At 36.6% G+C, this 27,556-nt stretch overlaps 1 protein-coding gene across 1 annotated transcript; it reads right to left on the bottom strand.

Moving 5' to 3' along the window:
* Positions 1-20,056: 20,056 nt before the first annotated feature.
* Positions 20,057-25,303, bottom strand: supt4h1 (SPT4 homolog, DSIF elongation factor subunit). The gene is made up of 5 exons (XM_051668330.1): positions 25,121-25,303; positions 23,805-23,911; positions 23,134-23,189; positions 22,976-23,029; positions 20,057-20,363 (listed from the first exon to the last, which is right to left on the bottom strand). The coding sequence occupies exons 1-5, from the start codon at positions 25,187-25,189 to the stop codon at positions 20,296-20,298; spliced, it is 354 nt and encodes a 117-aa protein (XP_051524290.1). The 5' UTR covers positions 25,190-25,303; the 3' UTR covers positions 20,057-20,295.
* Positions 25,304-27,556: the final 2,253 nt, after the last annotated feature.

Here is a 27,556-nt window from a genome sequence, read left to right as displayed (position 1 = left end):
CTCAGTGAAAGCTTGCTTTAGTTTCTGTAAGCGAACAGCCATCTCACGTGGGTGAACATTGACACCATGAGATGTGCACGGCTTTATGAAACAAAGCAAGTTCCTCATTTTCCCTTCCATTTTGTGTCGAACGTCTTGACTTTGTGAAGGTCTCCCAGCAGCCAACAGTACACTCATCCATAAAGTAGGAAACACTACACTGTGGCGAGGGGTTTAGTAGTGCTTTCTACTTTATGGATGACTGCACTGTACTTCCCAATGTCCAGTTGTCCAGATGTCCAGATCCAAGTCTTCTCTGGAGGTCCTGATAAGTGGTTTAAGATCTCAAACCCCTCCTTCACACTAACACAGACACATTTCCACTTCTACATTCTTGACAGTTTGGCTGAACCCCACCCAAACGCGACACTCCAACTTAAAACTGTTAACATATTGGCAAAATAGACTTTTATTGATTGTTATTGGAGCGTGCAAAATGTAACGTGCATTTTTTAAATTCATTTTTCATCTAACAACATTATTTGCCAAGTTATAAGTACAAACCTATGGCAACATTTTTGCAACAAACATGTTGAAATGCATGATTGAAATGTATTATTTTAAATAGGAATCATGTCAACGTTTGCAAAATGGTTAATAAAACTGAAGAATTTAAAATGTGTCATTGTAAAGCTGGTAAACGTCTTCCTTCATACCCAGCTGTATTACAAACATCGCAGCCATTTTGATCTGCATGAGTAAGCTTTTTCATCCAAAAGAAGACAAGCTATTTTATCAGTTAATATTCACTTTAAAATGCTTGTAGAAATAAGTAAATAAGTAATAACAAGTCTGTAATGATTTAAAATCAAATTGCACATGGTGATTTTTTTTAGCCCTTTGCATTTCAGTTGAACAGGAACTGGACTTTATCATACATAATAGTTTAAAAGCATATGACATGTTATTGGTTAATAAATTAAATGATTTTGAAATTCAAATCACTATGCATTGCATTTAAAAAATGGACTAAATTTAGACCTAAGAAAATGAATTACTGAATATTTCTACATTTGAGTAAAAGGTGAATCTAGAGACAATAACAAAACCGTTAGTTGTCTTGTAAATGTTCAATGCAATACATTTAAACAAAACATTCATTAAGTTATACATCACATGTTTTTTAAAAAAAGAAGCAAAAGTGGAAAAAGTAAGTAGTTAACAATATGTCAAAAATAAAAACTGTAGCTGCATACCAAACTATAATGTTCCCTCTGTAATTCTTATATCCATACTTTAATAAGTCAAGCCCAGTTTTGCCATATTTGCCATCATCCCTTCAGAGAGGTTCATCTCCTGTGGTCTTACCCGAGTCTTTATCTTCTTCCTCTTCTGCCCAAGTAGAAATGGGCCTAAAGAGGAGAAGTGCTTCTATTTAACCTTCTCGCCAACCATGTGTTGCTAAACCACACAGGAAGAGGTATAACAGTCACTGCCTCATGCATTTCTCTCTCCCGTTTGTTCTTTTTTACCCCAGACTTGTTTAAGCATATGCTAATGTCCACACGCCTGCAGATATACAGCGTGCAACACACTTTCCTTTCTCAGTAGCCAGTGGGGTGGCATTTTGCATCTGCATTATGCTAAAAGTGCTGTTTTCTGGCCTTTCGGCAAGACAGACAGCACAGTAAAATGGTTTTGTTTATAGGCTCGGACTTAATATCTGAACTTTAAGTTTCAATACATGCCCATTTGTACCATTAATACCATAGTATATATTGGGATTAATACAAATAGATAAACATCTGTTTCAGTCAGTTGATGCTTATTATTTTATGATTATATAGACCAAAATATCTATACCAGGGTCAGAAATAAATGGGGGGCTCAAGGCAAAAATGCCACCAAAATTAACAAAAATGCCCCTGAAATTTCAAATATTGCTTATTGGATTGTATTAACAGTACATATTATACTTTTAAATAATAACATTAAAACATGCCTGTTGATGTTATAATATTTCCAAATGAATCAACATTGAACCAAATTTAAAATCTAATCAAATCTTGAAATCAGTGTCAATACACAGACCTACAAATATTAATTGATGTTGATTTCACAACAGCCCATAGTATCTCATTATTCAGATTGAATTAATTGATTACATTTATAAGGTTAATACAAACTGCTCTTCTAAAGGTTAAAAAAAAAAAAAAAAAAACATGTGCCCATAGAAATCAGTTCCAGTAAATATTGCAGCTTAATTGAAAAGTTCATTTACATGACTGTCATCACATGCACTCAAAATCATTTTTCGACTTTCAGAAGTCACAGATTTCAGTGTTCAGTTGGAGAGTTAAACTGGCTTGAACCTGTACTCAAAAACGAAGGATTCTTTCAAGTTAAAATAGCAAAACTTTTTAGAACCATATCCACCTAAAGAATGCAATTAATTGGGGTTTTAGGTTATTTTACTCATGCATAATGGTTCATAGTGAAGTCTGAAAAAGGTACCAAAACAGGGTTCATCATTACAAGCCAAAGAACTCTTATTTGGTGCTATTTTGATCCATTTGTCTTAATAGTGCCACTCTCAGCATCCTCACTGAACAAACACTGAGCTGATGGTGTTTTAGCTGCATCCCACACGTCATTCAATCTTCTTGCTTTTTGATCTCTTGAGATCTTTCGGTTTCTTCTCACATTGCTTAACAGTTGCAACATTAGAGGAAATGCCAAAGTGTGTCTTAAATGCCCATCTGAGGGAAGCCATCGATCAGCCTGTGAAAACGGTGTTTACTAGAGAAATTATTACTTGACATTTAATTTTGAGTGGGAATCAAAACTGGCCACTCAAAGCAGAATTTAAACCATTAATAGATCGTCTGTGGAATAGCCGTACACATTTACGAAAACATCTGAATTGAAGTTCTTTGTGTGTTTCGAGACAGGTAAAATGAAGTAAATGTGGAATGAAAGAACTTTGAAGATACGATCAGATTAGACACAGGAAGGACCCGTAGAGAGACTCAAGCGTGTTATTTCCTGTGTGCACTCCTGCAACACCTGCAAAAAAAGAAAGAAAATAGCTTGTGTGCATGTGATGCGTTTTGAATTTTGACAACGCACTGATGTATTAGCTATAAAGGTTATAAAGACATTTTTGTAACAACATTATAGTGCAATGTTGCTGTCAAATCAAGTCTGAGAAAATCTCATTTAAACCTGGACTTTTAAGATTCTGCCCTTTTTCTTAGTCACTAATCAAATAGGCACATTTGTGATCATATTAACTTATATTAAAATATTAACAGATTTTCTTGCTTCCATTGAAGCACACAAGATGCTCTTTAACATTCCCAAATAATGCTGTATAACATGATCATCAGGTTTTATTCATGCATGCTGTTGATAAAGCAAAATGGGGGCAAACCAAATACTAAGAAATTCTGCAATGCAGTTTTTCAGTTCAGCATTTCACTTAAATTGTAATGCAGATAATGCAATTTCTTATGACAAATAATTAATTGAAATGACAAAAATGCAAAGTACTTCTCAGACGTCTATACACATAGCATGCATTTCATATTCACACTCACTTGATATCTAGAATTGGGTTTTCACTAGTGGCAATGTTAAATGAATATTCCGGGTTTAATACAAGTTATGCTCAACCAGGGTTGGGAAGGTTACTTTTAAAAAGTATTCTGCTAAAGATGACCGGATACATGCTATAAATGTCATTTGTAACATATTTTGTTAGATTACTCAAGGTTAGTAATGTAATCTAAATACTTTGGATTACTTCTTCAGCACTGACACATTTTTTTCTACTTGTTTTGACTATAAACAAGTAAATAAAGTAAGAAAATGCATGTATATAAAAAAATTAAAAAATTAAAAAATTCTGGAAAAAATCCTAAATATCTTATGCAGTTTTGCTACTCAAATAAATTGATCTCGTTTTAAGGATTATTAGATATTATTACAGAAAAACAATATTTAAATTCTCCCTAAGAGCACAATTTTTGCAGAACATCTTTGCTCTAATATCAAAGGTCTTACTAGAGAAAAACAGTTGTGCTCCATCGTGAATTTTCATCATAGAATTCATTATAAAATATAATCACGTCTGGTAACTGATGCAACAAATAGCATTTTAGCTTAGCATGTTCACATGACAATTTACACAAGGGTAACTATTTTTGCTGCTCCAAACATCAAAACTCCTCAGAATGAACACAACAACATCCTTTTCTGATCGTATGTGGATTCTGTTCATAGAACGAGGCAGAAAATATATTATTTGTAGCTTTCTATACGATGTTAAAGGCTACATTGGTTAGCATTTCTAACTCCATAAAAAACATTGACAAGGCTTGTAATCGTGTATTTATTGGATTTATGGTTCATGTGTTTTTTGTTAAGCTGTAGAAACATTATGTGGCTCCTCTATTAAGCTCCGAAGGGAAAGTTCCTCAATGATGTCATATCCTCTTTTTTCTCTCACAACTGTATGACTGTAACACATCATAAGAAAGTGTTTCATCGCTGCTCAAATGCACTTTGGATCGCATCATTTATATGTATAAATGTTTTTCATCTGAAAGGACTAAATATTAAATGAAACAAATGACAATAAAATGCAAAGTAATCTCTTCAGTAATCCAAATACTTTTTAAATGTAACTGTATTCTAATTACCAATGATTTAAATTGTAACTGTAGTGGAATACAGTTACTTATATTTAGTATTTTAAATACGTAATTCCGTTACATGTATTCCATTACTCCCCAACCCTGCGCTCAATCAACAGTATTTGTGGCATAAACAAAAATAATTTTGACATAATTTTGTTTGTAAAAGCAAAAGTGTTTACAGTAAGGCACTTACAGTGGAAGTCAATGGGGCCAGTCCATAAACACTAAAATACACACCGTTTCAAAAGTATAGCCACAACATGTAAACATTATAAACATTATGTAAACATTATATAAGTGCTTACTAACCGTATCTGTGTAAAGTTATATCCAGTACCAGGATTACAGGGTTTTGTTGTCATATTGGATATAACTTTACACAGATGGTGTTAGTAAGCGATTTTATCACACTAAAAACATATTAACACAATGTTTACATTACTTTTAAAAACAATGTATTTTGGGGGTCTGGGTAGGTCAGCGAGTAAAGATGCTGACTACCACACCTGGAGTCACGAGTTCGAATCCAGGGCGTGCTGAGTGACTCCAGCCAGGTCTCCTAAGCAACCAAATTGGCCCGGTTGCTAGGGAGGGTAGAGTCACATGGGGTAACCTCCTCGTGGTCGCTATAATGTGGTTCTCGCTCTCGGTGGGGCGCGTGATGAGTTGTGCGTGGATGCCCCGGAGAATAGCGTGAAGCCTCCAGACGCACTACGTCTCCACGGTAACGCGCTCAACGAGCCACGTGATAAGATGCGCGGATTGACGGTCTCAGACATGGAAGCAACTGAGATTCGTCCTCCGCCACCCGGATTGAGGCGAGTCACTACGCCACCACGAGGACTTAGAGCGCATTGGGAATTGGCCGTTCCAAATTTGAAAACAAAAACAAAACTATTTTAACATTTATGGACTGGCCCAATTCACTTCCATTGTAAGTGCCTGAATGCGACTGCGATTTTTGCTTTAAATTAAATAATGGAGAGATTATTCAAATTTATTTTCAGTGGAAATCAACATTATGCCACAAATGCTGTTTATTGAGCTTAACTTGTATTAAACCTCGAACGTTGCTGTAATTTCAGATATCTATCATGTTCATTAGTAAGAAAGCCTTTTAGCTATCTTTATTTACGCTTCCATTTACTGGTAACTGAAATCCATTTCCAGATATCTGAAATACCAAACTTAACGTGTAGTAACAATGTAGTAACAATGTAATTATTCATTTAAAAAAAAAACAGTAAGAAATTATGGACATCTGTAATTGCGTTTTGAACAGTAATGAAAGACAGGTCATTGTGAAATTTCACTAGTGAAAATGCAGTTACAGATATCAATAATTATGTTTTTTACTAGTGGAAATTCCATTTTTGATATTAATAATGGGTATTCCCACAAGTAATAATGTCATTTTTGGATATGAAGAATGAATGTTTTCACTAGTGCAAACCTAATTATGCAAAAGTTGCATTTCCACTAGTTCTAATTCCATTGCTGATATCAAGAGTTAGCATTTTAACTAGTGAAAACTGAATTTTAGATATGCACGTGATTAAATATTGAAAGGGCATTCTGTTTACATTTTGACGTCAGAAGCTGAGAATATCCTGGTTTTAAAATCTCATGTAAACACACGTCACATTTTTTTAATAAGCTGATTTTTATCTGCATATTTGTTGTGCATATAAACGGCTCATTAGCAGCGTTTGCTAAAGCAAGTTACACCCTAATTATTAAACATTCAGTGTGTAACTTTTTGTGCTACAGACATGAAATGATGCCTTAAATCTTTATGCTGTGGTGCTTTAATTTTGGAACTCGTCCCTATAGTTCCTGTTAAGTTACAGCATTCTTTGTTCTTTAAGTCTGAAGAACAGCAAATAATCTATAAATGTGTGTCTTATTTAATGCTCCTTCTGTTTAAAGGCTTGAGCATTTATTTTCATACAGGGAACACCCGCCGGTTTCAATTCCCCCCACACTGTCAGAACCGCCTTTCAGAATCTGTTTGGAACCATCACAAGCTCACATAGCGACACGATGGTGTTAATAGCTGGGGATTTTTCAATGTGTGTTTATGTGTGTGTGTTTGAGGTCAGAGGCTCATGGTTTTTGAACAATTATAAAAAGCCGAGTGGAAAAAGGTGTGGTGAGACAGATATGTGATCTGTAAAGCTGCCTCTCATCTTATTTAGTTTCACTATGACACATTTGGCCACCGTCACCCACTAGTTTGAGCGCCTTTGTGCTGGAAAAAAGTGGAGGAAAAAAATCAAATGAGAACCACCAGATATTATTAAAAAAATATTTAAGTGTATAATATCTCTAAAATAAACTCTCAAATAAAATGCATATTGTTTCTTTAAAGTGTATGTTCAGTAAGATTGTAACATTAAGTCTGTTTACATGCACATCTTACTCCGATTATGCTTATTATGCCAACAACATGTGTGGTCATGTAAATCCCTTAAACGGCTTGCCTTTATCGAGGTATCAAAAAACAGTCAGCACACATACATTTCCGCCAGTTAATCTGATTCCACAACCTATAAGGCCGAAAAAATTCTACGCAAGTATGTGAACGCAGAGACACTGCAAGCTCGATTTCAGGCGTAGATACATTCCAAAATCTGTCCAAGCGCAATTCATAATGCAACACAAATATGCACTGCATTCTCAAAGTTGCCACATGTGGCGCTATAGCGGTTATTAGTGTGAGCGCTCTGTTTCTACGATGAGTTTTTCTTTTTTCAAGTCAACTGCTGTCATGGCGGAGCAACAGTTTGAAGGGAATATATAGTGACTCTCCTGAAAAGTAGCAAAAAAAAATGTAATGCCACTGATATTTGAAGGTAACTCCAAATCCATTGTTTGTTGCCGCCACTGTAACACAACTACGTAGTTAACCCTTAAATACAAACCTCAGGTCTTTTAATCATGGAAGACGAAACCGATAAAATGATATAAAACAGTATATTTACTGTGTGTGTATGTATATATATACACACACTATATTGCCAAAAGTATTCGCTCATCTGCCTTTAGATGCATATGAACTTAAGTGACATCCCATTCTTAATCCATAGGGTTTAATATGACGTCGGCCCACCCTTTGCAGCTATAACAGCTTCAACTCTTCTGGGAAGGCTTTCCACAAGGTTTAGGAGTGTGTTTATGGGAATTTTTGACCATTCTTCCAGAAGCGCATTTGTGAGGTCAGACACTGATGTTGGACGAGAAGGCCTGGCTCGCAGTCTTCGCTCGAATTCATCCCAAAGGTGCTCTATCGGGTTGAGGTCAGGACTCTGTGCAGGCCAGTCAAGTTCTTCCACACCAAACTCGCTCATCCATGTCTTTATGGACCTTGCTTTGTGCACTGGTGCGCAGTCGTGTTGGAACAGGAAGGGGCCATCCCCAAACCGTTCCCACAAAGTTGGGAGCATGGAATTGTCCAAAATCTCTTGGTATGCTGAAGCATTCAGAGTTCCTTTCACTGGAACTAAGGGGCCAAGCCCAGCTCCTGAAAAACAACCCCACACCATAGTCCCCCCTCCACCAAACTTCACAGTTGGCACAATGCAGTCAGACAAGTACCGTTCTCCTGGCAACCGCCAAACCCAGACTCGTCCATCAGATTGCCAGATGGAGAAGCATGATTCGTCACTCCAGAGAACGCGTCTCCACTGCTCTAGAGTCCAGTGGCGGCGTGCTTTACACCACTGCATCCGACGCTTTGCATTGCACTTGGTGATGTATGGCTTGGATGCAGCTGCTCGGCCATGGAAACCCATTCCATGAAGCTCTCTACGCACTGTTCTTGAGCTAATCTGAAGGCCACATGAACTTTGGAAGTCTGTAGCGATTGACTCTGCAGAAAGTTGGCGACCTCTGCGCACTATGCGCCTCAGCATCCGCTGACCCCGCTCTGTCATTTTACGAGTTGCTGTCATTCCCAATCGTTTCCACTTTGTTATAATACCACTGACAGTTGACTGTGGAATATTTAGTAGCGAGGAAATTTCACGACTGGACTTGTTGCACAGGTGGCATCCTATCACAGTACCATGCTGGAATTCACTGAGCTCCTGAGAGCGGCCCATTCTTTCACAAATGTTTGTAGAAGCAGTCTGCATGCCTAGGTGCTTCATTTTATACACCTGTGGCCATGGAAGTGATTGGAACACCTGAATTCAATTATTTGGATGGGTGAGCGAATACTTTTGGCAATATAGTGTATATATATATATATACATATAAATCCATATATTTATGCATAAATTAATATATAAATAATTAAATGCACCCATTAATGCAAAATAAAACGGAAATGTAAAATTGAAACTTGATTTTTAATTCTATATTTCTTTAATCATTTGTTTATTTTTGCATAGCTCCGTATATTTATTTTTCCTTCATGCAACGTGCTAATGAGAGGATGTCAATCAAACATCAGTAGGCGGACTTTACGACACCACTGGCTAATCATTGTAAAAGTGATTCGCTTGACGATGACATAAATAAGGTGGATACCGAATTTTCACGATCAATCAATAAATAAACGTTTAGCAAAGGATCTAGCTTCTCCAAACTATTCTATAAATATATAAATGCATAAATAAATAAATCTGCATATTCATGCATAAATAAATAAATAAATGTGCGAGGAGTTATGCAAATAAATAAATAAATCTGCATATTCATGCATAAATAAATAAATGTGCGAGGAGTTATACAAATAAATAAATAAATGCACCAATGAATGCAAAAATAATACAATAGGCTATAAAACATAAAATAAATGGTTGGGTAAATGCAAAATTGAAAGTTGATTTTTATTCTATATTTCTTTAATCCTACATTTATTTCTGTATGCTGTTCTGCATTTATTTTTCCTTCGCGCATCACGCTAATGAGAGGATGTCAACAGCTGTTCAGGCATCACAGTCAAACTATCAGGTGCAACAGTTTTTGATGGGACTTTGCCATTTCATCATGGTGAAGGTCAATAGCAGAGTATTGTAATCATAAAAGCTAAACTTTGCTAAACTTGTATTTATATTTTGACCAAATCAGAGCAGAAAACAACACAAACCTGTGTAACTTCTGAATGAGAGATGTTTACGGTGATGTAACGATAGACGTGTGCACTCGCCGGTCACACATCAGAGTCGCCGGTGTACGGAGGTAAATCGTGGATAAAATATATTTAAATATCAACGAATGTCAAATTTGCCAATATTTGTCCCGACCTCAGACCTTTATACCCCTTTCCTGGGACTTGGCATGGATCAAAAGTGTTTTTTGAGGTTTTCCTTGATATCGTTTTACGGGTGTTTTTCCGTTCACTGCCATTGTTTCCTCCCGCTGATGGTCACAAATATGGCAGCTGTGGGGAAAACGTGACGTCACTGAAACAGGTCAATATAGTCTGTATGTGCTGCACACTTTAGAGCGCTCTGCACTACACACACACACACACACACACACACACACACACACAGACACACACAAAGAGCGTGCGTGATGATCATGATGAGGTGTTTTCAGTGGATGAGTGGCTGGCTTCACAGTCATTTTGAAGCATGCAGCACATGCAGATTTTATATTTATTTAATTAAATCACAGCCTTTTGTGGTTTAATAATCACACTAGGACATATTGCCATTTTAATTAAATTAATCTTGCATTCAAACATTCATTTTCATCCCAAATTCCGCCATTTTTATGAGTGGATTCTGTGTTTCCGTCTGTGTTTTCCACATCGTGGAAATCATAGGGCCCTACATGTGGTAACCGCAGTACAAGCGGACTCTGATCATTGAATTATTATTATTATTTATTTATTTATTTTTATTTTTTATTGTCTCCCCAATTTGGAATGCTCAATTCCCAATGTGCTCTAAGTCCTCATGGTGGCGTAGTGACTCGCCTCAATCCGGGTGGCAGAGGACGAATCTCAGTTGCCTCCGCGTCTGAGACCATTAATCCATGCATTTTATCACGTGGCTTGTTGAGCGCGTTACCGTGGAAACATAGTGCACGTGGAGGCTTCACACTGTTCTCTGCGGCATCCTCGCACAACTCACCACGCGCCCAACCGAGAGCGAGAACCACATTATAGCGATCACAAGGAGGTTACCCCATGTGACTCTACCCTCCCTAGCAACCGGGCCAATTTGGTTGCTTAGGAGACCTGGCTGGAGTCACTGAGCACTCCCTGGATTCCAACTCGCGACTCCAGAGGTGATATGATTGTTGAATCATAAGGTAATCGTTACATTGTAAGGTAAGCAATAAAGGCTGCATCACCACACTAACACCTTGAAGTGTGAATTTATTTTCAAAAACATCAGCGGTCCGACGGTCTCCATTGACTAAAGTTTACAACTTAAACGTTTTTGTAGTTAAAACAACAGCAGTGTTGGAATTAATTAAAAAAATAAAAATATTTTCACGATATCAATACTTAAACTATTTTGTCGGAGCAAAATAGAGGTGGCAGCAGATGAGCATGATAGGGCTTCGTTCATGACAGTCAGCTGCCGGCAGTGACAAAACAATATGCATTTTTGGATTTGACACCCATCCCGAGTCCCGATTATTGCCATGTTTTTTTGTACATGTAACAAAAACCTTGTTGTTGTAACAGTTTTATTATACTAAAATAATTTCCAGGACAATTTCGTTATTTTTCTAATTTTCCATGACTTTTCCATAACTGAAAAACTGCATTGCAAAATTTCAGGTTTTCCATGTTTTCCAGGATGCGTGAGAATCCCTGCAGATTATGCGTGTCCGTGGAAGGCAGAATATGATGAATCCTGTTTTTTAGGTGTTTGAATGCAAACAGTGGCCCAAAACATACATTTGGACACACTGAAAAATGTCTGAATGTCATTATATTGGCAAATCTCTTGTTTACGCATGTGTATGTGTGACTCTGTACAAATATAATCATGTGTAACAGCTGTCTGAGCAGGAAGTGACGTGTGCTGGTGCTGAAAGCTGATTGGCTCATAGCGAGGCCACTCTGTCCAAACTGATAGACCTTATCTGGTTTGGCAACAACTTCCCCTCCCTCTTTCTCTTTGTCTCGCCCATCCTTTTACGACAGCTGACCAGTATTTTGTAAATGATGGCGACATCTTTTGTTACTTGCTCCATTTTTAAATATGACCCAGAGCTGTCTGTGTCTGTGAGAGAGAGATAGAACAAAGTATTGAGTTTTAAGTCAAGCATCGCTATTACTAGTGCTCGTTATGAGGGTTAGAGATTTGAACAAACCCCAAACTCTGATCATTAAACTTGGGTACACAACTCGTCCTGTTCTTAAAGGATTTCACAAAAAGAAAAGCTAATCTAATGTTTTACTCTTTAGTCTAAAATCATTTGTACAAATCTGCATGTTCTTCAGCAAATGTAAAAATCAGGTTTAAGTTAATTATCCACACTCATTGGTGCACATGTTTCCAAATATAGACATAAAAGGAACTGGCCAATCACAACTGCTCTAGCAAACATGTGGGCTGTGATATAATAGTGTCAATAGAGAAGTAATCGTCCCCTCCAAAGGAAGCAGCTCATGAGCTTACACATGCACAATGTCATTTTGAGTTAAAACAGGCTTGTTGTTGCATCTGTGCATGAAAAACGTTTTACCAGAGATAAACTAAATGATAATTCTGATCCTTCTTTTTAATTTCATTTGGTAATTTGACTCTCATGAGGGCCACATTTTTAAAACGTCCTCACTAGGTTAGTGAAACCCTAACCCAAACTGACATTTGTAGCAGTCCTAGTTAGATAATAAGGTTCATAAATTGGACAAATCATGTTTTAATCTACAGCTATTAACAGGTTTGCGTAAGGGTTAGGCGGAGGGTTAGGGTATAATAAATATTTCCTTCGTATACAAACCTTTATACTTAGCTGGCTTAGCTTCAGGCGTAATTTTATATTATAAGTTAAAAAGTGTCTCGAGTGCGCTTAATTAGGTCAAACTAAGTGTGATCAGGGAAATAAGGCTTGGTGGTTGATTTTGAAACAGGACGTTGCTGCGGATCTGAGCTTCAATTCATATTCATTTGATTATCAATCATGCTTAAAATGTAACTTTATTTTTTTTAATATTTTTTTGAATTTGATCTAGTTTCAGTTCACTTTTGAATGGCAGCAACAAGAATTGATGTGCAATTATTATTTATTACAAATAAAACATAATAAAAGCAGACACCTTTGCATGTGCTGTACAGGGAATAGTGCTACTATAAGATATTTTTACATGCAGTGAGTTTGGAACAACATTGGTGTGAATAAAGGATGATAGTATTTTCATTTTGGGTGAAGCTTAGCTATTGTGACATCATAATATGGCATGATATTTTGATTGATAATTTTAGTTCTAGAAATGTAGCACTGGGATAGTTTTAGAAGCAGTTATTGACTGTGCTGAGTTATTGTTTTTTTTTTTATGTAAACTGGCGCTGAATTTTTACTGAGTGGGTGTGTTTTTGCACAGTGTGTTAAGGTGTAAACCTTGGTGCAAAATTGAAACACTTTGAAGTGCACATTTACAGCCTACATAGTGAGCTGTTATGTATCTGTGGTTAAACCCAACAGAACTTAAAATGGAGGTGGAAGACAAAGATCACCTGCTTTCGTGCCCAAATGTGGCCAACAGCCTAAACAAGCTTTTAAAACTTGATCCAAGATTCCAGATTCCAAAACCAAAAAGACTTTTACAATATGATGGCATAAAGTTCCACAAAGAACTTAATATTCTCTGGTTTTTCAGAAAACCATCTTTATACTGTGGCTTTAAAGAACCTAGAAACCAAAATCCTGATCTGAAGAATCAAAAATGAAGCACCAAGGACTTTAAAGGTGCACTCAGTGTGTTTTTGTTTATGTCGTTTTTGACTGACACTGACACCTAGTGGCCTGGATGCAGCTTCATTCAAACGCAATGGTTTTAAGTTATCGACGCCATTGTAGTAATTCACTCTTCACAGTCAGTCATGATTACTTTAATCAGTGAGTGAAAGTGTCCAATAACAGGGCGGTTGCTGAGATTAAGCAAGTAGTATTCAGCTGGTCATGTGATCCCAACATGGCAGCCTCCATGAGGGGACCCTCTCCATGTAGAATAAAACAGCTTTTATAAGGTTACTGATATGACTGGAGTCTTCATCTCATTTGAGTGCTCGTGATTTTATTCATGTGTTTCAAAATTTCAATTCACTTATTATTCCTTGTGTGTCAATAAAAAAAAATATGTCCTTAGGACAAAAAATGTCAAAAAACTGCCATAATAATATTATATACTGTATTAATATTATTTTCCACTTTCAGTTAGTTAATTTTTTTAACCAACATCAGTCCTGATCATAACTACCAAATATACATTCATTTTCAGGATTTTAACCCTTTAAATGCCAGTTTGTTTACATAATGCCACTGTTGTTTTTACACACACACACACTCATTTCTCAATACACACATACAGAACACACTCTGACATCCATACCAACATACCCACACAATTTTATCTGCATCATTTATTCAGTTGGCCTGCAGTGCTCTGTAATACAGCAAACAGAAAATAGGGAAAAAGCATGTATTTGCTCCATAGGCTAAACATGAGAAAAATGGCGCCATCTGGTGGAAAATATTACAAATGTAAATATTGAAGCCAGGGCTCCGGAATGAAAGCATAATATCATAGAATTCATGATTTTATGCTTTAATGACACTGGGATCAAATATGGCAGTTTTAATGGGTTTCAATGGGACATTTTTGTCCTGAAGGTCCTGAGTGTAACTATTTTGTGTACACAGTGTATTATAGATGTATTATAGGACCTGAGGTTGAAAAATCAAAATTCCCCCAAATACACGCCTTTGGCAAATCTTATGCCATTGGCATTAACACAGCCAAAATGATCGAAAAAGACAAAAAATGAAACAGAAAAAAATGTCCCGTAGGTCGCACAAGGTATGTAAAATATTACTGAGTGCACCTTTGAAGCCTTTTAAATTGTGCAAGAGACACAATTTAATTATTTATTTATAATATTTGATTATTCAGTCATTCAAGCAGAGAACTAGTGTGTGTGTGTGTGTGTGTGTGTGTGTGTGTGTGTGTGTGTGTGTGTGTGTGTGTGTGTGTTTGTGTGTGTGCTATGTTTATACTACATTGTGGGGACCAAAGTAAAATCTGAGATCGCCTACCTTGTGGGGCCCAGCCAGCAGTCCACATGAGGAAAATGGCTTATTAAACATAAAATGCAAAAAGGTTTCTGTGAGGGTTAGGTTTAGGGGCAGGGTTAGGGGACAGAAATTATTGTTAGGTCTGTATAAAATCCATAAAATGCATGGAAGTCTATGGAGAGTCCCCACAATTATATAAAAACAAGTGTGTGTGTGTGTGTGTATGTTAAAAGCACATTGTACTTTCTCTCCAGACTTTCCTTTATGCAATATTAGTAACTTCTCTTCTTCGTTTTTGATAGTTGATTAAGTGCAATGTAGCACACTGAAGCAAGATCAGCTTTTTGAGGTTTGAGGTGGGTTCAAAAATTTTATAAAATACCCACATAGGGCGGTTTGTTGTTCGAATTTACGCCATAAACATAATTCTAAGAATGAGTCAAGAACATGTCTTTTTTGACCCCAATGTTTAAACTTTTAGGACCATTCATGACAATTAAGCACATATTAACATCCAGTTTTCATTATCTTAATGCATCTGGATGCTTTCCTTTTGAGTTTGTTTGTAATAGTGATACTGGTCTGATAGAATCATGTTACTATACCTGCATTTTTGCTAAATGAATTTTGCCCGTATCACGTCAGTTTCCTGGTGAAATGAACTCTAGAGTCGCTACAAAGACAAATACATTTATTCACTTTCAAATAAACCACGAGTAAATGGCAAATTATCAGTTCAGAAACACTTAAGACCTCTGAGGCCTACAGAGTTTCGGGAATGGCAATATCATTTAAAAGCGGGAGTGAATCACCTAAATTCTCAATCCATGTGTATGGTACAGGACTGACTCCTGCAATTCAAATGATTGACAAGTGAAAACCATACTTATCTTGCACCAGTGAAACATGAATGCCACCAGTTTAACCTGTTTTGTATTAGCTTTTTTTGAGAAAAGAGATTATCCACCACAGATATATACTACCATCCGACAATGTTTCATTAGCTGCCATTGACAGAATCGGCGTTGTTTAACAGTGCCCACGTTCTGGACTGTCATGTACAGGTTACCCCGAGACCACAGGGCTGATGAAAGAAACTAATGATCAGAGAGACAGACTGGAATATATGAATGAATGAAGCCACAAACCTCTGTTTGTGTAACTTGCACCAGGAAAAGACGGACACATCTCACATGCGGCATTAACAACTAGCTGTTCAGTTCGGTTCTGTACACACTACGTCGAATTTTTTAAAATGCGGCTGTCACTACCTGGGTTAATTTGGTTGTAAAAATGCAGTTGTCACTCCCGTATTTTATCGAACTGCATGTGTACAGAACAGGATTAAGCACTAAAATGTGAACTGACAACCGAATTTATCTGCAGCGTGTACGCGGCCTGAGACAAACGAGAAGAAGGCCAAATAGAAGGTGTTTTTGAGATCGTTTCGGTGGTTCGGAACAGCTCGCCTGGGTGAACTTTTAGGAAAACTTATTACCGGCTGCTAAACACCTTCTTACTGCCATTGGTCCACGTCATTGGTAGGTGTGTCCTGGAGCTCCACCTACTTTGAGGCCGACAGCTAATTCCCGTTCAGTCAGTTAAGATCAGTCAACATGAACACACTGGTGTGCAGAGTTTAGCGAGCTGGTGCACATTTACCTACATCTGTGTGCAATTTTAGCTTTGTTTCATTAGTCTACAAAAGGAATCAAATCTACTCAAACACTCTAAATTGCTCATTCACTCATGTGTCATCTGCAGCAAAAGCCATTCACACATCTACCCATAGTAAGATATGCCAATCATCATCATTCTTTTGTCTGTATTCTGCCCATTAACACTCATTTATACACCCATCTTTGCAGTAGTATCAGTGCCATCATAAATTACAATAACAGAGTGTAATCAGCGTATATTATGGCTGCGTGTGGGTTTCTTGTGGGGCCTGGGTATCTCAGCAAGTATTGACGCTGACTATCAACCCTGGAGTCGTGAGTTCGAATCCAGGGCGTGCTGAGTGACTCCTGCCAGGTCTCCTAAGCAACCAAATTGGCCCGGTTGCTAGGGAGGGTAGAGTCACATGGGGTAACCTCCTCGTGGTGGCTATAATGTGGTTCTTGCTGTCAGTGGGCTCAACAAGCCACGTGATGAGATGCGCGGATTGACAGTCTCAGACGTGGAGGCAACTGATATTCGTCCTCCGCCACCGGGATTCAGGCGACCAGGAGGACTTAGAGCGCATTGGGAACTGGGCATTCCAAATTGGGGAGAAAAAGGGGAGAAAATAAAAATAAATAAATAAATAAGAATGCAGAATGTAAACATGACAAAATACACAATATCGACTGCATATATATTACTTACATCATCATCAAGTGGTTAAAACTGCTTCTTTTACTGATCTAGTGTGAGTTCTACTCATAGAATGAGGCATAAAGTCATCGATAACACATTTTAATGTCACATTAGCTATTGTGTTTTACATTTACTCCTGATATTTAAATGTACCTCTAAACGCCTCCCCCAGCAGCGTGGCTGGTGTCTGAATGTTCGCTAAAAGTATGTTGTTGTTTTGAACTTCTTTTGACTCCTGAACGAAGAAAGACTTCTCTGTAAGTGCGCTGGATCGCACGTGCCGTAAAATGTGCCGTAAAAGCACCACAAAACGACGTGGTTGCTTCACCAATTGCAATTTGCTTTTAGGACACTATTGGTTAGGTTTAGGTTGAAGGTTTAGGGTAGGGAGGTTGACTTGTTGATTTAAAACTTGATAGAGCATTAACCTTAAAAAGCTCGTCTGTTTTGGAGAACACACAGTGGACATTTCACCTCCGAAATGCTGTGACACGTGTTAATAACCACGTAATATCATTTTGCCAAACTGTCACCACAGTCATGTGATTTTCATAAGATCTGGCTGGTGATAGACCAAAATGTAGCCTATTGGACAGACCAGTGAGATTGGAGAGGCCATTTTGTCCACAAAATAAACTACACAGCCAAAATGTGGACACCCCAACACTACACCCATATATGCATGTTGAACATTTAATTTTAAAAAAGCTATGTCAAATTCGACTAAATATATTTGTCTAAAGAATCCGCATGGCTGTATCCTAGGGTTGCCAGCTGTATTAGCTGAGACGTCCCATGTTTGGCCGAAATGAAGCCTATTGTCCCGTATTTAAGTGACAAAACGCCCTGAATGAACAGCGAACCTATGGTTGATATTAATGCACCTGCAGTTTAAATTGACGTTAGTTAAATAGCCAAACCCATTCACTAAAAAGTGGTGTCCTTGTTTTGTCCCTGTAGTCTCTATGGTTTCTTATTTTTGTCACATTCACCCTCACACCTGCAGTGTCCCAAACACATGAACACAATCTGATAATGTTGCAAGACATGTCGATCTCTCTCTGATTGGCTCAGCTCAATGGGAATGACATCGTTAATCAAGAGGTTATTTAACTAGGCAATACAGAAAAGGAATGTCAATTCTGAATCAGTGCTGTGTTTAAGTTCATACTGTCCTCGATCAGTCATTGTGATAAATGATGGAAATCTTTGACTAGCTGTGATGGTGTGTGAGAGCATCAACCCCAAACAGTTCCTGTTCACATCAAACATCAAGGTTATATTCGCAAAGGAACATTAGCTTACTACTTGCTTAAAACTGTGCAGTTTGGGTGAACTATCCCTTTTACTATGGGCATGTTCTACTAATATGTAACAAAAGTGTCCAAAGTCTTTTTTGTATTAAATTTGAGTGTTAGATCTATTGGTTTATCAATTCAAATCTAACAAACATCTTTTTGTGACAAGTGCTAGTGCCATCTTTCAAATCATTGCCACTTAGTTTTTTTGTTTTGTTTCTAATATAATGGCATTCAGACAATCTGACGTGGGATTTAAGTGTTGTACTTTTATGGGGCCACTGTACTGTATGTACTGGTACTGTAAAGGGATCCATGCACATAAGAAACCAATTCAATGATCTGTAGATGTACCATAATGCACCATCAAGAACATCTATACAGTCAACATTGTTCTTGATAAAACAAGGGTTCTTTGTTGAACCTAACGTGCTTCAAAAACTTTTGCAAATCCTTTATATTTCAGTGTATCTGCCTCTTTAAATTCTACAAAACCACCATTTTCTTCCAGTCGTGTTTGCAGTTTTGTTGACTTAATGTGCCTTTTAAAGGTGCTATTAGCAATTTTTTCATGGAAAGGTATGCAAAAATGACCTACTCTCTGAAAGAGCGTTTTTGTGACTGCTGTAGACTGTAAACAGCAAATAAAAATGTGTCTGCAGGCCATATATTTGACGCTTTCTGCCTGTCAATCATTTTGCGCGTTCTCACAGTGTTGTAGTTGCAGTGAATTATTGAGGCTTAATGCCATTTTTATGCCATGTTGCTCATAACAGTTGTCAGTTGAGGGTGCTATTTTGCCGCTGTTGGGTTTGACAACAGTTTCTGCTCCGGTCTCAGTTAAGCTCTTTTGGTATCTTTGGGTGCGGGGTTTGGAGGGGCTTGGCTAATCCAACGGATCAGTTAGTGGAAATTCTAGAACGGATAAAATAGCTTACAGCACCTTTAAGCTGCTGGTGTCTCTATAAATAGAAGTTTCTTTGTTAGACCAAAAGTCTAACTAATCAAACACTTTCTCAAACCATCCTTCTGGGGACAATATTCCTGCTGCCATGATAGAAATGACTAAGAATAATCATTCAAGTACATTTATGTGTCACACACTAATGTTGGCTTTTCTTTCTGAAATGGGACAGAGATGAAGATGTGTCTGGCTTGCTCATATTCAGCCAGTTTTCCAGATCCAGGGTTCTCAGTGTGATTATTGTATGTGTAACTGCATCACAGGGTTTTGTCATCATTGCATGACAACATTTCCTAGCAACATGCATGCACAAATTTTTATTTTTATTTAAAAATTCTACAACAATGCATAAATAAGTCCAAGATATCTTGCACTCTTATGATCAAACATTGGCATATACAAGCACCAATAATGGTGAATACAAGCCTACCGTTTAAAGCCAAATTAAACTTAATTGTGTTTCTATGTAGTGTGATTGCGCCCTCTCGTGGTGTATTTTTAAAAATGATCTGAAAAGTGATTACGAAGACTGTTGGAAAACAAAATGTTGATTATAAACATTTATTCACATTTAAACACTGTTGCATGGAATAATCAAAACAAGCATTTCTCCTTCAAATGCCCGTTCCAAATATCCATTACCAAGTCATAATGCAAGAAGTGAAAAATATAAAAAAAAGCAATAACAGAACAGGAATCACAAAGAAAGCCAGTGATGTCCGATGTGGAGCAGCAAACTGTAGCAATATCAACCTCTTTACAAACATGTGACCATAAACTGTGCTCATGTTTTAACAGCTGTGTCTCTGGACCGGTAGATGACACCTCTGCTTTTCAGCTCTCGCACGACACCTGATAAGAAACAGAAAAAAAATATTACTTCATCTTAGTCAAGGGTTATTTATCCAGTTTGAATTCTGCCAGTTGCAAGAAACCCCTGAAATTAAAAGGAATATTCCAGGTTCAGTACAAGTTAAGCTTAATCAACAGCATTTGTTCCATTAGTGGCATTAGGTTGATTATCCCACCAAAAACAATTTATTTGCCCCTCCTTTTCTTTTACTCTTTAAGCTCTGAGGGTGTTTTTAAAGATTTCCTGTTTCAGTGGCATACCCAAAATTAAAGTCTTAAAAAAAAACAAAAAAAAACGAGGAGGCTCAAGTATTTGGTATCATTGTAAAGAACACTTTTCAAATGTGTAATGATATAAATTATGATACATTCTGAGACTCTCAGCCAAAGAAACTGTAGAAAAAAAAAAAAATAAAAAAAATCAAACAAAATTGAGCCAAAAATTTACTTTTTTTTTCTTATTTTTCTGATTTGACATTATCTCTGGGTGTAAATAAGGTGGCGCTTTTGTTTTGTTTCCAATCATGTCAACTGTATCTGAGAAAAATATTGTGCAATAAAAAAAATATAGCATTACAAAAAGTATTTATCATAACGTCCAAAAATGTCTCCAAACAAATAAAACATAATAATTGTCCATAAGAACTAATTACACATGCAAACACAACAATGACTAAAGGTTTGCATAGCATGCAGACATGATTTTAGTAATGAGATTTCACAGAATGAGTTTCATTCTGTGTCATTTGAGTCATCATTGAGTCTGTGTCATGTATTTGGCGCCATCTCCTGGTGGTCATATGTAACATTGTGCTTCATGTGGATTATCTAATGATGTATACATCTGATTATCTTATGTGTGGGCTCGGTTGAAAGATAATCACCTCCTCTAAGTAATGGTATGTGATATTTTATGTTCCATTTATTTTCCGTGAAGTTACAAGCGAAAATGCGGCATTTAAGCAACAACAACATAAATATCAAAGACATATACTTATCTATTACTCACTATATTTTTGTCTGTGAGTGAAACAAATAGGCTGGTTGCATTATTCTCTTTGAGAGCTTTCCAGGAACATATGACACATGGTTATTTGATCAGTGTGATGTTTTTACTGATTACAATCAAATGTACAGTGCAATCTTTTTTTTTATAAAACATAACACTTCTAATTCATATGCAAATTTCAAAGCACTTGTTCAGTTTTGGTCATAATGTCTAAAACATTGTAAAGTAGAGCTTCTAAGCTTTAAAACGATACCTATTTTGTGTTGGTCAAGACTGCAGTTATTAATATTTTGATTTTTATTCTCACAGGCCCATCCAAGCTTAAGGAGTTTAAAAAAAACTAAAATCGAGGTTACAGTGAGACACTTACAATGGAAGTCAATGGGGCTAATTTTTGGAGGGCTTAAAAGGCAGAAATGTGAAGCTTATAATTTTACAAAAGCACTTACATTAATTCTTTTGTTAAAACTGGTGTATTATTTTAGCTGTAATGTTGTTAAAATCATTGCTTTTACAGTCATTTTAGGATTTGCTGACATTACATCGTCATGGTAACGAAGTTGTAAAATTGGCTATAACTTTACACAGAAAAGGTTAGTGATATCACAGTAAAATCATTTTAACACACATATTGTTTTTATCTTGTGGCTATACTTTTGAAACAGTGAGCATTTTAATGTTTATGGATTGACCTCCATTCACTTCCATTATAAGTGCCTCACTGACTATGTTTACATGGACACCAAGAAGCGGATTATTGTGAGAAAGCAGTGTTCCAGTTTACACGCAATGTGTAAGCGGTGTACTCTTTACTCCCGTAAACATGCGGCTCAGTCAGTAAGCAGCTCTCCACAGCAACATAATTACCCCACGACGCTTGTGTAAATAACAAACATGGTATCCGAGGAAGACTTCACTATTTCATTCTCTGTTGCTTCCCTTATAAATGGGTATAGTTTATAGTTCATGTGCTTTTCCCATTGTACACCCAGAAATGTTTTGTTGACTTGTTGTTGGGCTCCATCCTATGACATTTGTTATTCGGTCTGTTCCACGCACATGCACACTCTTCAAAAACCTTTTAGAACACCGCGTATGTGTTTACATGACCACATAAGCAGCTTTCTCAAGGAGAAACCTGGGTGTGTTAAACCGCTTTCTCTTAATCCCTTAAACGGCGTAAGGAATCTGGTGTTCTTGTTCACATGACCTTTCAGAACGACGCCTTTTGCATAAACCGTTTTCTTAAGTGCATGTAAACGTGGTCACTGTAACCCAGATTTTTGCTTTTTTTTAAAGAAAAAGGTACGAGTCAAAATACATTTAAGTGGTGATCAATATTATGCCATAAATGCTGTCGACTGAGCTTAACTTATATTGGACCAGGAATATTCCTTTAAGTAAACCCTTAATTGTAAATGTAAGGGTTTTGTCACTGGGGGTTTTCTTAATTTAAGGGGTTTCTTAGCCCACTTAGTAAAAGACTAGGGACGGGTCAGCATGGTTGACTCATTGTGCAAAACCCTATACCAGCCTAATTATACAGAGCTTTCTTAAGACCAACTATGTGGCACTGAGTGTAAGATCACAATCCAGCACTAACCTGGAGGTAACCGACCCGTTACTGTTACTGCATAGACACCTGGCTTGAAGTTACCTGAGAAACAAAGCAAAGAATCAGGTAAGCATAGCAACAACACCTGACTGCATTCCGTGACGTACTATGAACATCTCATGATTAAAGTGCACTACAATACTCACCAACTCTTTGCCATTTTGCCACCCAGCTGTCTTCTGGGCTCATCATAGCAATAACACTAAGATAAAAACACCACGGATTAGCTCAGAGTGATCAGATAATAATCAATATATGCGTGTACTTTATAGGAATAGTTCACTGTCATCAATTGTTCTTACTTATTGACTATATTTATGTATAGTTTGGAATAGAGGTCGACCGATAGTGGATTTTGCCGATACCGATAATTAAGGTGGTGGTAAGGCCGATAACAGATAAAATCGATTTATTGAATGTCAAAAAACAAAAACAAAAATCATTCTTTAGACAAAGAGTACAAAATGAATCAAATCCAAGGTGCAGTTTTTTGTTCAACCAAAATCTACAAATAAGCAGAAAAATTTAAATTTTGTCCATAATGCGGCACTTTTAAGTATAAACAAGCCCGAAACACACCAGGGACTCTTATTTTGAAATGACGAAATAATTTTTTTTTTTTAAACTATCGGCAACTATTGACATAGACTTCTGCCGATTGTTCCTAAAAGCAACTATCGTCACCGATTCATTGGTAAAACCGATATATCGGTCTACCTCTAGTTTAGAACAACATGAGGCTGAGTAAATGATGGTAGAATTGTCCTTTTGAGGTGTAAAAAATATCCCTTTGAATGCAAGAAATATCTTTACACACCCATCAAATGAAGAGCTTGTACATTCATACACCATCTCTCGGTTGCCCTTCATCTGCAGATATGACTCGCAGTTGTCGCATCCGTCATACTCAAACTGATCAATAGTCTGAAAATAAAGACAATGAAAGAAGCTGTCAATGTGACATTCATTTTTAAGCTTTCCTTACAAATGTTAATCATTGTTTTACTATAGTAACACAAAGGTCTGTCTACAAATAACACTGTAAAACTATGGTTAATACGCAAGTATTATGATCAGTTTAATCCTTGTGCGTCAATAAAAAAAACAGTTACTCAGAGGTCCTTAGAGGACAAAAATGTCTATGTAAAACTGTCATAATAATATTATTATCCACTTTCAATGAGTTAATTTTTTTAACTACCAAATATTCATTCATTTTCAGGATTTTAACCCTTTAAATGCCACTCTGTTTACATAATGCCACTGTTGTTGTTTTTTTACACACATCCAACACAATTTTAGCTGCATCATTTATTTAATTGGCCTGCAGTGCTCTATAATACAGCAAACAGAAAATAGGGAAAAAGCATGTATTTGCTCCATAGGCTAAACATGAGAAAAATGGCGCCATCTGGTGGAAAAATATAAAAAAATTTACATTTTGAAGCCAGGGCTCTGTAATGAAAGCATAATACCATAGAATGAATGATTTTATGCTTTAATGACACTGGGATTAAATATTGCAGTTTTTTTGTCCTGAGTGTAACTATTTTGTGTACACAGTGTATTATAGATGTATTATAGGAACTGAGGTTGAAAAATCAAAATTCCCCAAAAAATACAAACCTTTGGCAAAATGTATGCCGTTGGCATTAACACAGAGAAAATGATCAAAAAAAAAAACAAAAATGAAAAAGACAAAAATGTCCCGAGGGTCGCACAAGGATTAAAATTGGATTATTGTATCTAGCAACATAATATAGAATGATGCTTTGAAAGACAAACATTTGTTTTAATTGATTAAACCATATATGATAATGCTCATTTAGCTTGGCTGGCACCAAGTAATGTGTCTGTAAAGGTACAGTGATGTTATCAGATGGTAATGTCATAGTACTCTGACATATAGCACGGTACTGAATGAGTACCATATTCATTTACCATGTTATTTACAGTGAAAATGTCCAAACAATCATTACCATGGTACTTTTTTGTTAGTGTAAACCTCTTGTCATTAGTGCAGTCCTGTTATGCAAAGAATAAGCGTTTATTTGTATCTAGATAGTATTTTAAATAATTGATGTAACTTTAAGTGTGATTAATCCATCTGTTGTAATAAATGTACTCGTTTACCTTGACTAGAGAGCACAGCAGACACGCTCTTAAATGACGCAGATCCTTTGGAACAGTTTCTAAAGACATTTCTGGTACTTTGATGAAACGCACTTAAATTAAATTATACGAAAACAAACTGTATAAATGCAGCTGTTAGCACTAGCGAGCCACATAAGCAGCGGATCCGGCGACGGTTTATGACGTCACAGGCGCCGGTTTAATAAAAGTTGAATTAATCTTAACCCTTGTGCGACCTTCGGTACATTTTTGTTTTTTCGATCATTTTGGCTGTGTTAATGCCAACGGCATAAATTTTGCCAAAGGTGTGTATTTTGGGGGGAATTTTGATATTTCAACCTCAGTTCCTATAATACATCTATAATACACTGTGTACACAAAATAGTTACACTCAGGACCTTCAGGACAAAAATGTCCCCATTGAAACCCATTAAAACTGAATGAACATGAATTCTATGATATCATGCTTTCATTACGGAGCCCTGGCTTCAATATTTACATTTGTAATATTTTCCACCAGATGGCGCCATTTTCCTCATGTTTAGCCTATGGAGCAAATACATGCTTTTTTCCTATTCTCTGTTTGCTGTATTATAGAGCACTGCAGGCCAACTGAATAAATGATGCAGATAAAATTGTGTGTGGGTGCGTGTGTGTTGGTATGGATGTCAGAATGTGTTTTGTATGTGTGTATTGAGAAATGTGAGTGTGTGTGTGTGTGTGTGTGTGTGTGTGTGTGTGTGTGTGTGTGTGTGTGTGTGTGTGTGTGTGTAAAAAATAACAGTGGCATTATGTAAACAAACTGGCATTTAAAGGGTTAAAATCCTGTAAATGAATGAATATTTGGTAGTTATGATCAGGACTGATGTTGGTTACAAAATCTAAGTCAGTGAAAGTGGAAAATAATATTAATATATAATATTTTTATGGCAGTTTTTTGAAGCGGCCATTTTTGTCCTCTAAGGTCCCGAGGGTGAGTTGTTGTTGTTGTTGTTGTTTTTAATCTGACACTGCACAAAAAAATAATAATGCATCAAAATCAATGTTGTTGCTAATCATTGACATATCCCAGACTGTGATAATCCCCCCCCCCCCCCCCCCCCCCAGCATTTAGTATATGGAAAATAATTCATTGTTTTGTGTTTTTTTAATTTTGAATTATTATTATTTTATTTTATTTTTTAATTTTATTTTTTTTAATAAAAAAAACAACAGTGGCATTATATAAACAAACTGGCATTTAAAGGGTTAAAATCCTGAAAATGAATGAATATTTGGTTGTTATGATCAGGACTGATGTTGGTTTAAAAAATGTAACTCACTGAAAGTGGAAAATAATATTAATATATAATATTATTATGGCTGTTTTTTTTTTGTTGTTTGTTTTTGTTTTTTTGACGCGGACATTATCTTCCTCAAAGGACCTCTGAGTAACTTTTTTAAATTGACGCACAAGAGTTAATATGAAATAATAGACTAATCTTATGTATGTCAGAGGTATTTTTCTATGATAACTATATGTCTTTGAATCTCACCAATAAATAAATAAATAAATAAATAAACTGTCTCTTGCGGAATTTAATTTAGAAAAGTGTTTATGTAAGATAAATCCGTATGCGTTCGTTATTTTTAATAAATAAAATCCATGTTGGTTCTAAGCGACAATCTTTCTGTAACCAATAGAACTTTATTGCTAAAGCGAGTCTAAGTTCCAATAAGAACACGTCAGGAATTTCATAATGAACACAGAATTAAAGAACAGAAGTATGGACATAATGGAATGAATAAAAACACAAGTAAATTCCTTTCATTTAATCATATTTTTTTCTATATATATATATATATATAGAAAAGTTTTTTTTTTCTTTTTTTTTTTTTTCTAAACCGCTCGAGGTCGCTGTCAGAGATTATTTAGCAGAGATGGGCCACTTCTATTAAAATGCCCAACGGCAGCCAACGGTCAACGGATGTAGAAAGAAAGTCCCGCCTTACTGGTAAAAGAGCCAATCACCTTTTAGATACAGACATCGCCTGTCAATCAACTCAACAACACGCATGCGCATTAGCTATAAAATCCGAGAAATTTGTGTTTTTTAGCGTAATTTGACATAAAGAAGCAAAATTAATGATTTTAATGCTGTTATATTTTACTGCTTATTTGAAATATGTTTTTTGATCATTATCTTGATCAACCGTTTAGGAGATTTTGGTCTTTCTCCATTCATGTAGATAGGAGCTGCACTATCATGACAGGAAATAACCTCCCGAGAGCGTTCCAAAGATGACCGACAGTCGGCAGTGGACTGACTTGTTAGAGAGACTTTGGCTCAGTTTTCACAGCTGAGCGCAGGTCGCGTGAGCAGCGTTCTGATGCGATTTAAAAGTGTTCTGCGTGTGAACGCGCATAACGGTTCCAGTAACGGTTCTGAGAGAACA

The sequence above is a fragment of the Myxocyprinus asiaticus genome, chromosome 3 (assembly GCF_019703515.2).
Source record: "Myxocyprinus asiaticus isolate MX2 ecotype Aquarium Trade chromosome 3, UBuf_Myxa_2, whole genome shotgun sequence".
NCBI lineage: Eukaryota > Metazoa > Chordata > Actinopteri > Cypriniformes > Catostomidae > Myxocyprinus > Myxocyprinus asiaticus.
This window is presented reverse-complemented; position numbering and strand designations above follow the sequence as displayed.